Genomic DNA, 16,473 nt, shown 5'->3' with positions numbered 1-16,473 from the left:
GCTTGAAGTCCAGCGGGGGCTGCAGAGGCCGGGTGGGCAGGGGCAGGGAGGCCAGCAGGGGGCTGGGGGCAGCTGGAGGCCAGGCCTGCTGCAGGAGGAAGAAGGGCACGGTCTGAAATGGGCTCTCTCCTACCTCTGTAGCCAGAACAAGAGGTGGATGGGCTCCCTGGGTGTGGAGCTGGGCAGAAACCTGTATCTCTCTTCACAGAGTGGCACCAGCCAGACCCAGGGTGATTATAGCCCCCTTCCCTGTGCCCTTCCTTCCCACAGCTGGGGAAGCAGAGGCAGGGAGTCCACAGTTGGAGGCTCCCAGCCCAGAGGGATGACCCTCCCGCCCCTACTGAGGCAGCATACTGAACCCCAGGGCAGCCCAGCCAAGAGAGGGACAGAGGGGTCTGGGCAGGCCCCTGTCACACACCACCATGGAGACTGCATGATGTGCTGGGATTCCATTTTATTGCAAATTAAACTCAAACCCAGGGGTATTAGGAAAAGGCCAGCTCTCGCCCCTCTCACTCTCTAACTATCCTCCCTCCCTCCAGATCCCCAGGCTTTCACAGCCAGGGCTGACAGGAGGGAATGGGAAACCCATGGGCTCTGAAGGGATGTGTTCCCCAGCTCTGGTGAGGTCTAAACTGCTTCCCCCAGGAGGCAAATAAGCCAGCGTCCCTGGGTTGGGCCTTGAGGCCAGTCTTCGGAGGCAGCAGGTACAGCACTGTGGATTTGCAGTCTTTGGTCTTAAAGGTCTGAGGCAAGGGCAGGGGAGGGGTAGGAACTTGGAGAGCAACTGGACTTTGGGGAATAAAAAATTAGAAAAAATAAATAAATCCAGCCCATCTGGGGCATTTTTGGACCCTGTCATTGCAAAACCAAAAGTAGTCCTTTTAGATGTTTGTGTGGTAACACTATGAAAGATAGCATAGGTTTATTTCACATTTGTAGGTTTTATGTCTATATACACAGTTATACACAGAAAAGGCCTGAGGCAGCCCATTGGCGAGGAGGGGAGGAAGGGAAACACTGTCTCGCTGGAACCACTGGCCCTTGAACCACCAGCTTGTGTACAGAGAGGACACTGTGCTGTGTGTCAGAAACAAGCACTGTCATCTACTCCCCAGTCATAGCTGAAGAGAATAGACACTGCCAGGAGTGGGACTAAGAAACAGCCAAGGGCAGGGTGCGGTGGCTCGCGCCTGTAATCCCAGCATTTTGGGAGGCCGAGGCAGGTGGATCGCTTGAGGTCAGGAGTTCGAGACCAGCCTGGCCTACATGGTGAAACCCTGTCTCTACTAAAAATATAAAAATTAGCCGGGCGTGGTGGCAGGCGCCTGTAATCCCAGCTACTCGGGAGGCTGAGGCAGGAGAATTGCTTGAACCCAGGAGGCAGAGGTTGCAGTGAGCCGAGATTGTGCCACTGCACTCCACCCTGGACGACAGAGCAAGACTCCATCTCAAAAAAAGAAAAAGAAAGCAACAGCCAAGGACCAGTGTCCCTTCCCTCAGCCACTCAATTCCCAAGACCTAGTCTTCCTCCCCCAAGCCAAGAACTGCCATATATGGGGGGGAGCCCAAACTTGGGCCGAATCCAGAAGGAAAAAGGGTGAGCTACTCCTCATCTAACTGTGTAAAGGCCAGGAATGATTTAGGGTGCCCCAGATCCTAGCATCTCTGCCCACCCGCCCAGGCTCCTCTTGAGCCAGTCCCTTCCTCCACAGCCTACAGGGTGGGGTTGGTGGGAAGCTCCAGAAGGGTGGGTGGGTGGCCTCAGGCCCCTGGGAGGCCACAGTCAGCAGATCATCTTGGGTGCAGCATGGTCAAGTCTAGGTTGGCCCTAAAGGCCCCAGGCTGGCTGGGCCAAGAGGAGGAGGCCACCCTCAGGTGAGCTGCGACCCCAGGAAGCCTTCTCCCCACCCACTCTCTAAGAACTCTACAGCCAACCCAAAGTCAAACTCGTGCAGCGGGGGCCCATCCACTGCGATCTTCACCACGTGGCCCCCCCGGCCTTCCCCGGCCCCGCTCTGCCCCCACCACCGCAGCTCCCGGCTGCGGCCGACCTTGTCCAGCAGGCCAGCGCCCGCGGGCAGCGCCAAAGCCAAGGCGGCTAGGGCAGCGAAGTCGGGGAAGAGCTCGTGCAGCTCCGAGTGCGCACACGCCAGCTGAGTGCACAAGGCCCGCGGGCCGAGCCGCCCAAGGCTGAACACCACGCGCTTAAACAGCGAGAAGTCGCCTAGCGCCCGCTGGCGCACCACGGCAGGCGCAAAGCCGCGCAGCAGCACCCGCAGCGCCCCCTCGCCATGCGCGCCCAGCTCCTCCGGCGCCTGAGGGTAGCGGCGGGGGTCGAAGATCGCCGCGAAGGCGGCCACGGCGTCCAGCGAAGGCCCGGGGTAGGAGTCCTGTAGGCCCTTCCGCATGGAGTCCAGGAAGGACCCCCGGAGCCACTCCAAGCCCCGGACCGCAGCCTCTGAGTAACCGAGCAGCTCCACGCCGCGGTAGGTGCAGCGCCCGCTGCTGGTATCAGGGTCCGTGGATGCCAGTTCCTGCAGGAAGCCCTGGAGGCGGGCCCCACCTGAGCCGCGCTGAGCTTGGAGGGAGGCCGCAGCCGCCATCACCAGGGGCTGTAGCAAGGCCATGTCCGGCTCTTCTGCCTGCAGGACAAGGGAGAGCTTCTGCACAGAGGGCAGGGCATCCAGCAGCAGGTGGGTGAAGGCCACGAAGGTGAATTGGCGCAGGGCCAGGGCCAGTGACCCCGCCACAGGTGAGGCAAGGGCTGCAGCCTCCAGGGTGGGCACCAGGCCAGGCCAGGCCTCTGCCACTGCTTCCACGACAGGCAGCAGGGAGGCCCAGGGCACTGGCCGAGGCCCTGCCAAGTCAATAGCTGCAAGGTCCAGTGCTGCCCGGAGCTCAGGGACCAAGTGGGAACTAGGACCACCATGGAGGCGGAATAGGGCATCCAATATGCTCTCATATTGACCCAAGTAGGCGGGGGGCTCAGGATCTGTGCGGCCAGGGAGGCAGTGCAGCTCTGCCAGCAGTGGGCAAGTGGCCCGGAGCTGTGGGCCCACACTCCCCAGGCGCTCACTGGGGAGGCTTGAGCTGAGCCAGGCCAGCTTGGGTGCAGATACGCCGAAAGCCTGCAGGATGTCCAAGAGCTGGCCAGCAGTGGCCTCGCCCTCCTGTAGCTCCACACTGCCCAGGAAGGTGGTGGCAGGCTGGCCATCACAGGGGGACACCGAAGTGGCAAACAGGGCCAGGCTGTGTGACTCCGGCCAGTCTCTGGTCTCGTCCAACACCAGCCCCACATATGGGGATGCCTTCAGGCGCTGGCAGGCCTCTGTGTGCAAGACACTGGCAATGGCCACCTGGGACAGCCAGGAAGAGAAAGGGAGGGAGGACTGAGTTAGGCTTGTCCTGAGAGGCGGAGGCAGGCAGTGTGGGGTGGTGCCAAGAGCCCAGGCCTTGAGGTCCACACAGACTTAGGGACTAATCCCGGCTTTGCCACTTACTGGCTGTGCTACCTTTGGCCAGTCACTTCACTTCTCCGAGCCTCAGTTTTCTCACCTCTACAGCTCCTGGCCTCTCTAAGAACAGTCCTCCCACCCTGGCTTCCCACCACACCTGGTCTAGTTTTCTCAGCTCTTATACCTGCTGTCAGCTAATACCAGCCCCAAATCTTCTCAAAGCATTGTTGTAAATTATAAATGTCAACTTTTGTTGCGGTGAAAGCACTTTATGAACCATAAAGAGCTCTAGGAAAGCTAGTTTTTTCACTGTGTTTTCCTATAGCATCATCCTAGTCTGCCCTATTCCTAGGGGTCTCCCTCCACTGTCCAGCTCAGCGATTAACTGATAGGCACATTCACTCCCAACTCCCAGTTACCCTGGGTCCCAGCTGTATGCTGTTTCTCTATTTGTCATCTCTGTAGGATGAGATCTAACTCCCCCACCTCCAACCCAGCCCACAGGGCTCACACAGTTAGTACCTAGGAAAGAGCTGCAATTTGCATGTCTCCAGGGGCCAAGTGAGTGATACTGAGCTTAGAGAAAGCCAGGGATAAGCCAGAGGGAATGCCCTGCTCTCCAACTCCAGCACATCCTGCTGTGAGAGCATGGGGACCTTGCTTTTCAATATAGTCACAAATGTAGATTTTTATATGTAATCTCCTGAGTTTTTTTAAAGTTGAAAGAAATTCGAGTTTTTCAAAAACACTATGAAAACTAATTAAACAGGCTCGGCACAGAAAACAGCCCCAAAAGAAAACTAAGTCAGAAGTCATTTCCATTTCCATTCCAGCACTTTGGGGGTCCAAGGCAGGAGGATTGCCTGAGGCCAGGAGTTCAAGACCAGCCTGGGCAACATAGTGTGACCCCATCTCTATGTTAAAAAAAAAAAACAAAAAAAACAAAACAGAGGCCAGGCACGGTTGCTCACACCTATAATACCATCACTTTGGGAGGCTGAGGTGGGCAGATCACCTGAGGTCAGGAGTTCAAAACTGGCCTGGCCAACATGGTTATACCCTGTCTCTACTAAAAATACAAAAATTAGCTGGGTGTGGTGGCACGCGCCTGTAATCCTAGCTAATAGGGAGGCTGAGGCAGGAGAATCACTTGAGCCAAGAAGGCAGAGGTTGCAGTGAGCTGAGATCACACCACTGCTCTCCAGCCTGGGCGACAGAGCGAGACTCCTCAGAAAAAAAAAAAAATAAATACATCTGTGGGTCAATCAAGCCTCCAGACCACCAGTTTGCAACGTCTGATTTAGCTAGTGAGAAGAGTGCCCCTGTTCCCACTAAAAACAAGGCCTGGTCTGGCCTCTTCACTGTTGTATCCCTGCAGCTAGCCCAGCACCAGGCACACAGTAGGCCCTCAGGGAAGGTTCTGAAGGGAGAAGATATGAATGAAATGCCCTAGCTGCTCCCCAAGGGCCTGGCATGCTAGGGCTGTTCCCAGGTGGCTCAGTGTCCTCCCTTCCCAAGCCCTTCCCCCACACTTCTGGCTGTCACCCACCTGCATGTCCCTCACCCTCCTGGGACTGTAGTAATCGCCATGCTCTGTGCCCAGCAGTGCCTGGCACAGGTTGAACCTCTGCAGCTCGAGCAGGGCAGAGCAGCGGTCGTCGGGCACATCCTCCTTTGCCATGCAGTACACGGTAGTCAGCACAGCTACTTTGGCCGGGTCTACCTCCACCTTGACGCCCCTGGAGGCGGGGGTCATAGCCAGGCCTGGGCAGGCCCCTCCACCCTCAGCCTGGCCCTCAAAAGGGGGCTGGCCCTGGTTGACAGCCAGAGCCTGGCGGTGGGCTCCTGAGGTCACGTGGCGCAGCAGGGCGTGGCGCTGGAAGTTGTCAGTGCCCACAGTGAAGGCGTTTTCGGCTTTGCCATGCTTGTTCCGTACCAGGGCCTGGCGGCACTCGAGGCAGAACATCAGCTTCCGCTCATAGTCAAAGTCTAGCCAGGTAAACTCCTCTTTCCAGTGCTCGTTGAAGTAACGCTTACACTTCTTGTTGGAGTTGGAAGCCTCTCCCGCTGGTTTCTTCCCTGGGGGCACCATTCTTGCTCTCTGAGCAAGGAACTCCCAACCCCCACCTGAATGCTCTTGCCCCCCTGCCTCCCCCCCACACAGAGGCACCTCCCTTGACAAGAGGAGTTGATGGGGAGGCAGGATGGGGGCAGCCCGCCAGGCTAACAGGGCCCATCCATCTAAGCCTGAAGAGTTTATTCCTGCTCCGTGGGTGGGAGACTGGAGATGAAACAGACAAGGAAGAGGTGTTAGGGGTCTGTCATCGTAGGGGCGGTTTAGGGTGGCGTGGTAGGCTTCATGCTGCCCACAGAGTCCTCCCAGCTGAGGGGTGGAGGGGCTCACTGGGGCAGGGGCTCTGGGCAGTGGATGGAGTCATGCAAAGGGCCCTAGAGTGTTATCCAAAGTGGGGAGGTATGGGGACCTCAGCCCTCTCCCAGGGTCTCTTTCCACCCAGGACAAGGCACTGATTCACTTGGACTGCTGAAGCATCTCAGAACTGGAAAGACTAGCAGCACCTAGGCAACTGCATTTTATAAGGGGGAAGCTCAGTCTGGAGACAGATAGTGGTTCTCAGGGTCCATGAGGAATTCATAGTGAAACAGGACTAAAACTCAGAACTCTCACCTCCTAGCCCAAAAGATGACTGTGCCCTTCAGCCCACAGTCATCTACTTCATCAGAAGGAAATCAGGCCAGGCATGGTGGCTCACTCCTGTAATCCCAGCACTTTGGGAGGTGGCTCACTTGAGCGCAGGAGTTCAAGACCAGCCTGGGCAACATGGCAAAACCCCATCTCTAAAAAATAAAAATAAAAATTAGCCAGGCATGGTGGTGCATGCCTATAGGCCCAGCTACTGAGGAGGTTACGGCGGGTTGCTTGAGCCTGGGAGGCAGAGGTTGCAGTGAGCCGTGATGGTGCCACTGCACTCCAGACTGGGTGACAGAGCTAGACCCTGTCTCAAAAAAAAAAAAAAAGGATGGCCCGGTGTGGTGGCTCATGCCTGTAATCCCAGCACTTTGGGAGGCTGAGGCAGGCAGGTCACCTGAGGTCAGGAGTTCGAGACCAGCCTGACCAACATGGAGAAACCCCATCTCTCCTAAAAATACAAAATTAGCTGGCATGGTGGCGCATGCCTGTAATCCCAGCTACTTGGGAGGCTGAGGTAGGAGAATCGCTTGAACCCGGAAGGCAGAGGTTGCAGTGAGCCGAGATCACGCCATTGCACTCCAGCCTGGACAACAAGAGCAAAACTTGGTCTCAAAAAAAAAAAAAGAGTCGGCCGGGCGCGGTGGCTCAAGCCTGTAATCCCAGCACTTTGGGAGGCCGAGACGGGCGGATCACAAGGTCAGGAGATCGAGACCATCCTGGCTAACACGGTGAAACCCCGTCTCTACTAAAAAATACAAAAAACTAGCCGGGCGACGTGGCGGGCGCCTGTAGTCCCAGCTACTCGGGAGGCTGAGGCAGGAGAATGGCGTAAACCCAGGAGGCGGAGCTTGCAGTGAGCTGAGATCCGGCCACTGCACTCCAGCCTGGGCGGCAGAGCGAGACTCCGTCTCTGAAAAAAAAAAAAAAAAAAAAAAAAAAAAAAAAGAGAGAGAAATCAGCGCAAAGCTGATTCTTTTTTTTTTTTTTTTTTTTTTTTGAGACGGAGTCTGGCTCTGTCCCCCTGACTGGAGTGCAGTGGCGCGATCTTGGATCACTGCAAGCTCCGTCTCTCAGGATCATGCCATTCTCCTGCCTCAGCCTCCTGAGTAGCTGGGACTACAGGCGCCTGCCACCACGCCCGGCTAATTTTTTGTATTTTTAGTAGAGATGGGGTTTCACTGTGGTCTCGATCTCCTGACCTTGTGATCCGCCCACCTCGGCCTCCCAAAGTGCTGGGATTACAGGCGTGAGCCACGGCGCCCGGCTGCAAAGCTGATTCTTTCCAAGCCACAGGAAGATGTGCTTTCTTTAAAGCTCCCTTCCTTACACACACAGGTGCACACAAACTCACACCCACACCCACTGGTACTGTAGGTCTGGGACAGGTAGCCCAGACCTGGGGCACCAGACTGAAGGCAGCTAGCCGGCTGCCTCTACCTCCCTCACTCTGCCACCTCCCCAGGCACAAGGCCAGGACGAGCAGTTCAGGATTGAAAAGCCAAGTCCAGCCGTTGACCAAAACCTGCCAAGTCTACCTTTTTTTTTGTTTTTTTTTGAGACAGAGTCTCACTCTGTCACCCAGGCTGGAGTGCAGTGGCGTGATCTTGCTGGGATTACAGGCGTGAGCCACTGCGCCTGGCCTTAACTCTACCTTTTAATTATTTCTCCAACCTGTGTCCTCCTCTTCATGCTTAACTGTAACTACCATTTCTGGGATGTGAATTGAGGCCCTGTGCTAAGTGCTTTACAATGATCCAAGGGCAGACCCAGATGACTCTCCGTGGCTGAGACTTTATCCTTTTGGAGAGGAGAAAACTGAGGTCAATGACTTTAACTGGCTTCAGGTTTCATAAGCAGTAAGTAGCTGAGGCTGAATCAGAACCCATGTCCTCCTGACCCCAAAGGCTGTACTGCGACCCTGGTCTGTACCATCTCCCTCCCTTCAGCTGCCTAGCCTTGGTCCAGTTCAGGCCCTCACGGTATCACCTGGATCACTGCAGCTGCCTCGGTCTCTGCATGGTCATTTCCCCCAGACTCATCCCTCACCCAGCAGTCAGAGACAGCAAGCTCACACATAGATCCAACTGTGTCACTCCCTGGCTTCCACCTCTTTACTGATATCCCACTGCCTAAGTCTACACACCTCACCACAAGCCAGCAAGGCCCTCCCCAGCCTCTGAATACTTCTGTTAATAGAGCCTCCTGCCACTTCTGTCTGCCCAATCAGTTCTGAAGGCTTGCATTCCCAGTGGACACCAAGCTGTTACTTTGTCCCTGTCTTCATCCTCTGAGCCTAGAATTCCCTCTCCCTCCTCTTTCCTTACTAATTCCCACTCATTGCCTGAGAGCAGCTCAGGTATCTCTTCTGCCACGCTGATCCCTAAAACCTGGACTGGTAGCCATCCTTTGGTTCCCCACAGCTCCCTATGCATGAGTCTTCATGACACAATATGGTGAATACAGGGATTCTCTATATATCTCCGCACTGAGTTCCTAGAAGCCAAGACCATGTTTGTTCATTTTCATATCTCTAAGTCCCTGTCTGGGGCTGGGCACATAGATACCTCTCAGTAAAAGTTGGTTGTTTAAACGAATGAAAGGGCCAGGCATGGTGGCTCACACCTGTAATCCCAGCACTTTGGGAAGCCAAGGTGGGAGGATCTCTGGAGCCCAGGAGTTCCAGACCAGCCTGGGCAACATAAGGAGACCCTGCCTTTACAAATAAAATGTTTTTATAAAATTAGCCGGGCATGGTGGTATATGCCTGTAGTCCCAGCTACTCAGGAGGGAAGATCACTTGAGCCCAGGAGTTCAAGGCTATCATGAGCTATGATCATGCCACTGCACTACAGCCTGGGCAACATTGTGAGACGCTGTCTCAAAATAAATAAATAGATAACATTTTAAAATAAAAATAAAAATATGGGAGGCCAAGGCAGGTGGATCACTTGAGCTCAGGAGTTCAAGACTAGCCTGGACAACACAGCAATACCTCATCTCCAAAAGATAAATAAAAATTTAAAAATAAAATAAAAATAGAAAACAATGCCAACACATTAAAAAGGAATGAATGGATTCATTTTGGCCACCTGAAAGAACTCGTTTCTGAGACTGTCAATTAGATGATCTTTCTTTTCCTTTTTTTTTTTTTTTTTTTGAAACAGAGTTTCACTTTGTCATCCAGGCTAGAGTACAGTGGTGCAATCTCAGCTCACTGCAACCTCCAACTCCTGGGTTCAAGCAATTCTCTTGCCTCAGCCTCCACTGGGATTATAGGCATGTGCCACCGTGCCCAGCATTTTTTTTTTTTTTTTTTGAGATGGAGTCTTGCTCTGTTGCCCAGGCTGGAGTGCAGTGGCGGGATCTCAGCTCACTGCAAACTCCGCCTCCTAGGTTCACGCCATTCTCCTGCCTCAGTCTCCCAAGTAGCTGGGACTACAGGCGCCTGCCACCACACCCGGCTAATTTTTTGTATTTTTAGTAGAGATGGGGTTTCACCGGGTTAGCCAGGATGGTCTCGATCTCCTGACCTCGTGATCTGCCTGCTTTGGTCTCCCAAAGTGCTGGGATTACAGGCGTGAGCCCCCGCGCCCAGCCCCAGCTAATTTTTTTTGAATTTTTAGTAGAGACAGGGTTTCACCGTGTTGGCCAGGCTGGTCTCAAACTCCCGACCTCAATGATTCGCCCATCTCAGCCTCCCAAAGTGCTCGGATTACAGGTGCCTGGACCAATTAGACGATCTTAAGCTCTGAGACTGCAGTAACTGTCTTTGTCCACTTAACACATATACCAGTGCCCTGTGTGGAACCAGCACATAGTAGGTGGGTAAAGCAAGGGCAGATGAGGAGAGTTCCAGGACCAGCTGGTTCGGTGTAAGGAAAGACTGCCAGATGCAGGTGAAACTTGTAGGCCCTCTTCCTTGGGACTTTTTTTTTGCCCCCAGACAGAGTCTCGCCCTGTCGCCCAGGCTGGAATGCAGTGGCACAATCTCAGCTCACTGCAACCTCCACCTCCCCGGTTCAAGCGATTCTCCTGCCTCAGCCTGGGCACCACACCACTCCATCCAGCTACCTTCCTGGCCTGTCTAGACAGAACTCTTGATCTGTCCTTACAAATATGCTACTTTTGGCTTGATGTGGTGGCTCACACCTATAATCCTAGCATTTTTGGGAGGCTGAGGCAGGAGGACTGCTTGAGCCCATGAGTTTGAGACCAGCCTGGGCAACATAGGGAGACCCTGTCTTTACCAAAAAAAAAAAAAAAAAAAAAGAAAGAAAAAAACTTAGCCGAGCATGGTGGCATATACCTGTAGCCCCAGCTACTCAGGAAGCTGAGGCAGGAGGATTACTTGAGCCTGCGAGTTTGAGACTGCAGTGAGCTGTGATCACATCACTGCACTCTAGCCATCCTGGGTGACACAGCAAGACCCTGTCTCTAAAAACAAAAACAAAAGTAAATATGCCCCTCTCCCAGTCATCCCTGTCTCAGGAAATGAAATCCATCCTTCTTCCTAGGTGCCTTGGCCAGAAACCTGCCCTTCAATCCCTGCTCTCTTCCACATCCAGAACCTGCTCCATCCACAGGTCCTGTTGATTCTCCCTCCAAAATCCACTTCTAACTTGTCCCTTCTCTCCACACCACTGCCCGGCGGCCTTGTCCAGGCCACCTTTATCTTTTACCTGGACGAATGCACTTGCTTCCTGATTGCACGCTGGGTTTCTACTCTTAACCTTTCTTAACCAGAGGGGGGCTTTAAAAAATACACCACTTTAGTGAGCTGAGATCATGCCAACCTGGGAGACAGAGCAAGACTTCATCTCAAAAAATAAAAATAAAAATAAAAAAAAAAATATATATATATATTGCTTTAGACCTCTCCACAACTACCCACTCCTCTAAGGCCAGTACCAGAATTCCTTTGAGGTCTGCCAAATGCCCAGGGTTACTGACCTCTCTGGTGGCCACTTGTATCTCCCTTCCTTTCTAGTAACACCACCCTTCTCTCTGGGTTCCTCCAGAGTGCCAGGTTCCCATCCCTCGGGTCCTTTGCCCATGCTGTCCCTTCTTCCAGAATGTTCCCAGCTGCCCTCCCAATGCTTTAGCTGGCCTGTTTCATTTCCCCTTTGGCCTTAGCTTAACCATCGATTCCCAGGAAGTCCCTTCTTTTTTTGTCATTGCTCCCTGTTTGTTCTCTCCATTGCATGCTCCACAAATTACAAATCTCTGCTTCTATCTGTGTAGTTCTCTTGCTTCATCCTCTCTCCACCTTCCTTCTCATGCACATTCCCTGAGGGCAGAAAAGGTAACTAACTTCTTCATGTCTGAATCCCAGAGACAGGTACAGTGCCTGACACCCAGCAAGTGCACCACACAATTGGGCAGTGAATAAGAAAGAGCAGGTGCCCAGGCAGAGAGGGCAGTGGAGCCGGCTCTTGGGTGCCTGTTGGGTGATTAAAACAGCTACCTTTGACATTCTTTCCTCCCAAGATCCTGTGATTCTATGACCTTGCCTAGCCCACTACACACAGGATCTTAGAATGGGGGCGGAGGGGTGCAAGAGCAAGGTGATGCCCTTCTGGAAGTTTGTCAGATCCTTTCCATGTACCTCGAAGCTGCCTATCCTGCCCATTCTGCAGAACAAAAGGGTAGGTAGGTAGAGCCCAGGAAGATGGAGATTCTAAAACGGCTCTGTCCAACACAGCAGCCACTGGCCACTGCAGCTGTTGTAAATGCAGCTGTTTAAATTACTTAGAATTAAATAAAATACGAGCGTTCAGCTCACACTAGGCACTTTTCAAGTGCTTAGTAGCCAATGTGGCTAGTGGCTATTGCATTGGACAGCACATTTCCATCATCCCAGAAAGTTCTATTGGTCAGAGCTGCTCTAAACAGGTCAAATTCCATTAACATTCTCCCCACCTCAACCTCAAGGAACCAGGCTGGGTGGAGTGAGATGTAAACAAAACTCCATGGGTCCAGTTGTGACCAAGGCTGACCAGGAGGGCACACTTGTTGCAGACCCGGGTCTCCTCTCACCTCTTTCCACACCCTGACCAGGCCGGATGGGAGGAGGAACAACTTGACAAGGGCACTTGTCGGCATGTAAGCCTCAAACAGTACCCATGTGGCCCCAGGATGTGGGTCCCGAGCCTCCTCCCCGGGCTCCTGGGGACCCCTTGCTTTGGGACCCCACTAAGAGGAGTCCAGCTCTCAGCAGAGTACGGCCGGGCGCCCCCTGCTCTGGCAGCCCCGGTGAGAAGGGGCTCCCCTGCACCCCGTCTCACCCATCCTCCCGGGGGCTGGGACGGGGAGGGCTGGGGAACTTCCTCTGGGGGGCGCGTGGTGACAGAGCCCTCGGTGGGCCCCGCAGAGGCACCGAGCCTCCGCCCGCCCGTCCCGCCCGCTCCGAGAGGGGGCGCCCAGCCCGGCCCGGCGCCCCCGCCCCGTCCGCTCGCACTCACGGAGACACAGGAACCACCATCTTGGGCGGTGGACGCTCTGGCCGCGGTCTCCTTGGGCTCCACGGAGCGACAGCAGCCACTAGCGGCAACGGGGGCGAAGAGGCGCCAGCAGACGGCTCCGGCCGGGGTCGCGAGCAGGGCGGGCGGCGCCCCCGGGCTCACCTGGCCGCGCCCACCTGCAGCACCTCCCGCCCAGCGCGCTCAGCCCAGCCCCGGCCCCACCCCCCAGCCCCTGCCGCCGCACGCGCAGCAGCAGGAGCCCCTGAGGCTAGACCGCAAGCAGCGCGGTGCCAGGGTTCATTCGGTCCGCGCATGTATTCGGGGTTTCTCGAGGGGCTCACAGCCGTAAGAGACAGACAGGTAGAGCGCCGTGGAGGCTGCAAAGTGCTCTGAGAGTTTAGAAGCAAGTGCTTTGGGATCACCAAGGAGCGGGCGATCAACTGAAGGTCTGCAGGGCGGGTCAATTAGGGTTCGCAGCATTCTGGGTAAGTGAACTGTTACTAGGGGAAGGGCACTCCAGGCCGTGGGATGGCAAAGCAGGCCGTGGGATGGCAAAGCAAAGATCTCCTCTGGAAGTTGACAGGTCGCTGCAGGTTTATGAAGAATTGGGGTGGGTGGGGGCAGTGCCTGATGCTGGATGGCTCTAGGGGAATGCTGGGGATTTTGACCTTCCCACCTGGTGGGGAGCCTCCTTCGGAGGAGTTGGAACTGGGAAGCTCATTGTTTTAGCCTAGTGAGTTATTTGCAGTGGGGTTGACAGAGTGGGGAAGAGGGAGGGAGGTTGGAGTGACCTTTTTCTAGAACTCTGATACACAGCCGACCCTCATCCCTGTCTGCGTTACCCTGAGAGGTGAATTGAGGAGGTTCCCTGCAGGAGGAATGTGCTGTTGTGGCACCCCAACCCCCAGATGTGGAGGTATGAAGTCCAGAGGCCTGGGATGGAGCTCCAGTTATATTTAACTGTGAGGCCTTGGACTGGACACTTAGCTATGAGCCTGTTTCCTCATCTGTAAAGCGGGAATTACAACCCGGGGAGGAGGCTGGGGCAGGACAGAAATGGGTCTGAAGACCAAATGAGGTGCTGGGTGTGGAGGCCATTCAGAGAGGGGGCTGGACTGCTGCTGTGGATCAAGGGAATGTCAAGAGAATGACCCAGTCTCCCTTCCAGACAGCACAAAGTCACCCAGAAATGCCTTCCAGTCCCCTCACAATTGGGTACACTGCTCTTCTGCAAAAGGCCTAGGGTGCATGTTGATTTGAGGTCCCAGCCCCACCAGTGGCTGCTGGGAACTCCTCCGCCCCAGCATCTTCCATGCAGCACTGCTCTGTGCCACCCACCGTCTGCCTCTGACATTCACTGTGAACCCCAGCCCCAGGGCTGCTGGGATGGTGCGCGAGTCACATGCACACACACGTGTGGCCGCCTGACTCCTGGCTACACTCAAATGAAGGGAGCCACAGCCCCCACAGCTGCCCCCGAATGGCACCATACAGCCCTCAGGTCTAGAATTCTGCACCCCAAAAGGGTCAGGTTGGGGGTAGGTCTTCTTGGATAGTATTTTGCTGCAGAACAGCCACCTAAGTGTCTTGGAGCAGCCATGGCTCATTAGCCAACTGCCTCAAGAGGGTGGGGTGTGGTCAGAGGTATGAGCAAGCCACACCGAGTACAGGAGAAGAGGCTGCCCCCAAAGGTCCAAACGAGGCTAGGGCAGGGCACAGAGCAGAAATCTTATGAAATAACATCACCCTGGCTGCCACCAAGGGACAAGATCTGGGAAAACCACATCCTGTTATTTTGCCATAATGAGAAAAGACAGACAGACAGACATACACACACACAAGCACAGAGACACACAGCCTGAGGCCCATATCACCCATGGATAGTGGCAGGTATAGACATCAAGGCACATACATACATACTTCCCCCCACAGTTAGACCATGTATTCCATCTGCACATGAGATGTATATACATATGGAGGTGGTACTGATGCCAAGATACACAGATACCCATGCTGGCCGGGAGGCAAAGGCAGGCACACTGGCCACACAAGAGCATGCATGCATACACAGATGGGCACAAGCAACAAAGACATACCTGTGTATACATATACCCAGAGAGACAGATGCACATGAATGTGCAGACCCCTACAAATGCAGACATAGACCAATGGGTACACAGCAGCACACACCTTCACAAAGATAGATGCATGTACACAAAGAGCCATATGCAGATGCAGACACCGGTGTGCACACACACTCCCCTTACAGAATTAAATGCATCGGACTTAAAAGAGCATATCTCCAAACAGAGTCTCTCTCCCACTCTTTCTCCCACCCCCCTACCCCCAAGTCACGGGGCAGACGATAGGGTCCTCCCAGAGGCACATGCCTGCACACAACACATCTCAAATAATGACACTGTCATTTCTATCATGGATAAAACCCAAACTCTGCGAAGAATATGGGAGTCTGGGGAGAGAGAGCCAAAGTGGGGAGTGAGAGGTTGAGCCAAGACATACTGCATGCCCTCTCCCACCAGTGGCCAGGGGCTTCCTCCCCACATTCTCCAGAGTCCCTGAGCCACTTCTGGGTCATTTAGCACTCAGGATGTGCAGACTCCCCTAAGCTGGAGGAAGACTCCAAAGCCCAGTCACAACAGAAACTCTTCCCTCCTGTCCCACTGCCTCCAGGCCTTTGCCCCCAAGGAAAGGGTTCCCCCAAACAGCCTTTGATGGGTGATGGCTGTCTCCCTCAAAAAAGGCCAGGCAACCCTCTGTGTGGAGAGGTGAGCTGGCAGACCATGGATAAAGAGGGGGAGGGGGGCATTGGTGTGGACCCCAGTGCAGTGGCCAGATCTCAGGGAGGAGGCACCCTGATTTCCATCTCCCTCTGTCTGCTTCTCTCTCTTTCTCTGCTGCAGTAACAGCTCCCTCTTCACTCCCCTCGGACGTCTCCTGCTCCCCTGGCCCCTCAGAGGCGGTTAAAGGTGAGGTCTGATACACGGAACCTTTGACACGGGCTCCTGAACAGGGCATCTGCCCAGATGTCCAGCACCCCTGTTTCCTGCAGGGTGGACCTCCAGCTCCCCATCTTTCCTGCCCCTCCTTTCACCTTTGTTCTCGGCCAGAGTGGGGGCTTCCCTGCCCAGCCCTGGACCTGGGAAAAGGGTTGAGAGTAACTGACTACTGGTGTCTCTGACAGACAACTTTTGGGGGCCAACTATAGCAGGAAAGGATTGAGCTGGGGAGAGGGGAGAGGACCACCCTCACCTAAGCCCTCTCCCCACTTCCCAGCCCAGGTGTCCTCAGCACTCACCCAAGAGCATTCTCTGCCTTTGGAGGCACCGCGGAGCGCAGAACGAGGAGCAAATGAAACCCAGCCAGAGTGACAGAGGGAAGGGGGGATGTGAGGGACAGGAGGGGAGGGCGCGAGGGAGGGACTCCTGGTTCTGCCTGGAAAGCAGCGTCGTTCCAGGGCCCTGTCTCTCTTTGCCAGAAAGGAGCTGCCCATTCTCTGGTTTCCCCCATCCCAACCGCAGGTAGAAAGAACAGGGCATGCTTATCCCCCAGGGGAGAAGTATGGGGGCAAATGTGCAGACCAAGAACTGGGGAAGGGTATTGGGGAGCATCCCTCAGCCCCCACTCCCGGAGGATTCCCTTGCCTGGGGCCTCTTACACTGAAGCAAAGGGTTGGAAGGGCTGACTTTGTCCACAGGGACCTCCAGGGAAGGAGGAGCTGCTGGCCCTGCTCTGCCTGCTGGATGGCTCTTGACGTCCTCTTGCCTCAGGACTTGCTGCAGGAGGCCATTCTCCTGCCCAACCTCACTCATCCTCTCCTCACCAT

The 16,473-nt window shown here is 54.8% G+C and overlaps 1 protein-coding gene and 1 long non-coding RNA gene across 2 annotated transcripts; one reads left to right on the top strand and one right to left on the bottom strand.

The window, feature by feature from the left end:
* Positions 1-434: 434 nt before the first annotated feature.
* C19H17orf113 (chromosome 19 C17orf113 homolog) lies at positions 435-12,818 on the bottom strand. The gene is made up of 3 exons (XM_030924034.1): positions 12,630-12,818; positions 5,008-5,739; positions 435-3,359 (listed from the first exon to the last, which is right to left on the bottom strand). Exons 2-3 carry the CDS (start codon positions 5,548-5,550, stop codon positions 1,875-1,877), a joined length of 2,028 nt encoding a protein of 675 aa, XP_030779894.1. The 5' UTR covers positions 5,551-5,739; positions 12,630-12,818; the 3' UTR covers positions 435-1,874.
* Positions 12,819-13,003: 185 nt separating this feature from the next.
* On the top strand, positions 13,004-16,025 carry LOC115894913. The gene is made up of 3 exons (XR_004055152.1): positions 13,004-13,114; positions 15,551-15,616; positions 15,929-16,025. It is a non-coding gene; the product is annotated as an uncharacterized LOC115894913 (long non-coding RNA).
* The last annotated feature ends 448 nt before the right edge of the window (positions 16,026-16,473 follow it).

The sequence above is a fragment of the Rhinopithecus roxellana genome, chromosome 19, assembly GCF_007565055.1.
Source record: "Rhinopithecus roxellana isolate Shanxi Qingling chromosome 19, ASM756505v1, whole genome shotgun sequence".
In the NCBI taxonomy this organism is placed as follows: domain Eukaryota; kingdom Metazoa; phylum Chordata; class Mammalia; order Primates; family Cercopithecidae; genus Rhinopithecus; species Rhinopithecus roxellana.
This window is presented reverse-complemented; position numbering and strand designations above follow the sequence as displayed.

What these genes read in the sequence shown, in the direction of transcription:
- C19H17orf113 (XM_030924034.1), bottom strand. Translation starts at nt 5,550, where the DNA reads ATGGTGCCCCCAGGGAAGAAACCAGCGGGAGAGGCTTCCAACTCCAAC. An exon ending in GGAGGGTGAGGGACATGCAG is followed by an intron (nt 3,360 to 5,007) that starts GTGGGTGACAGC and finishes TGGCTGTCCCAG; the next exon opens with GTGGCCATTGCCAGTGTCTT.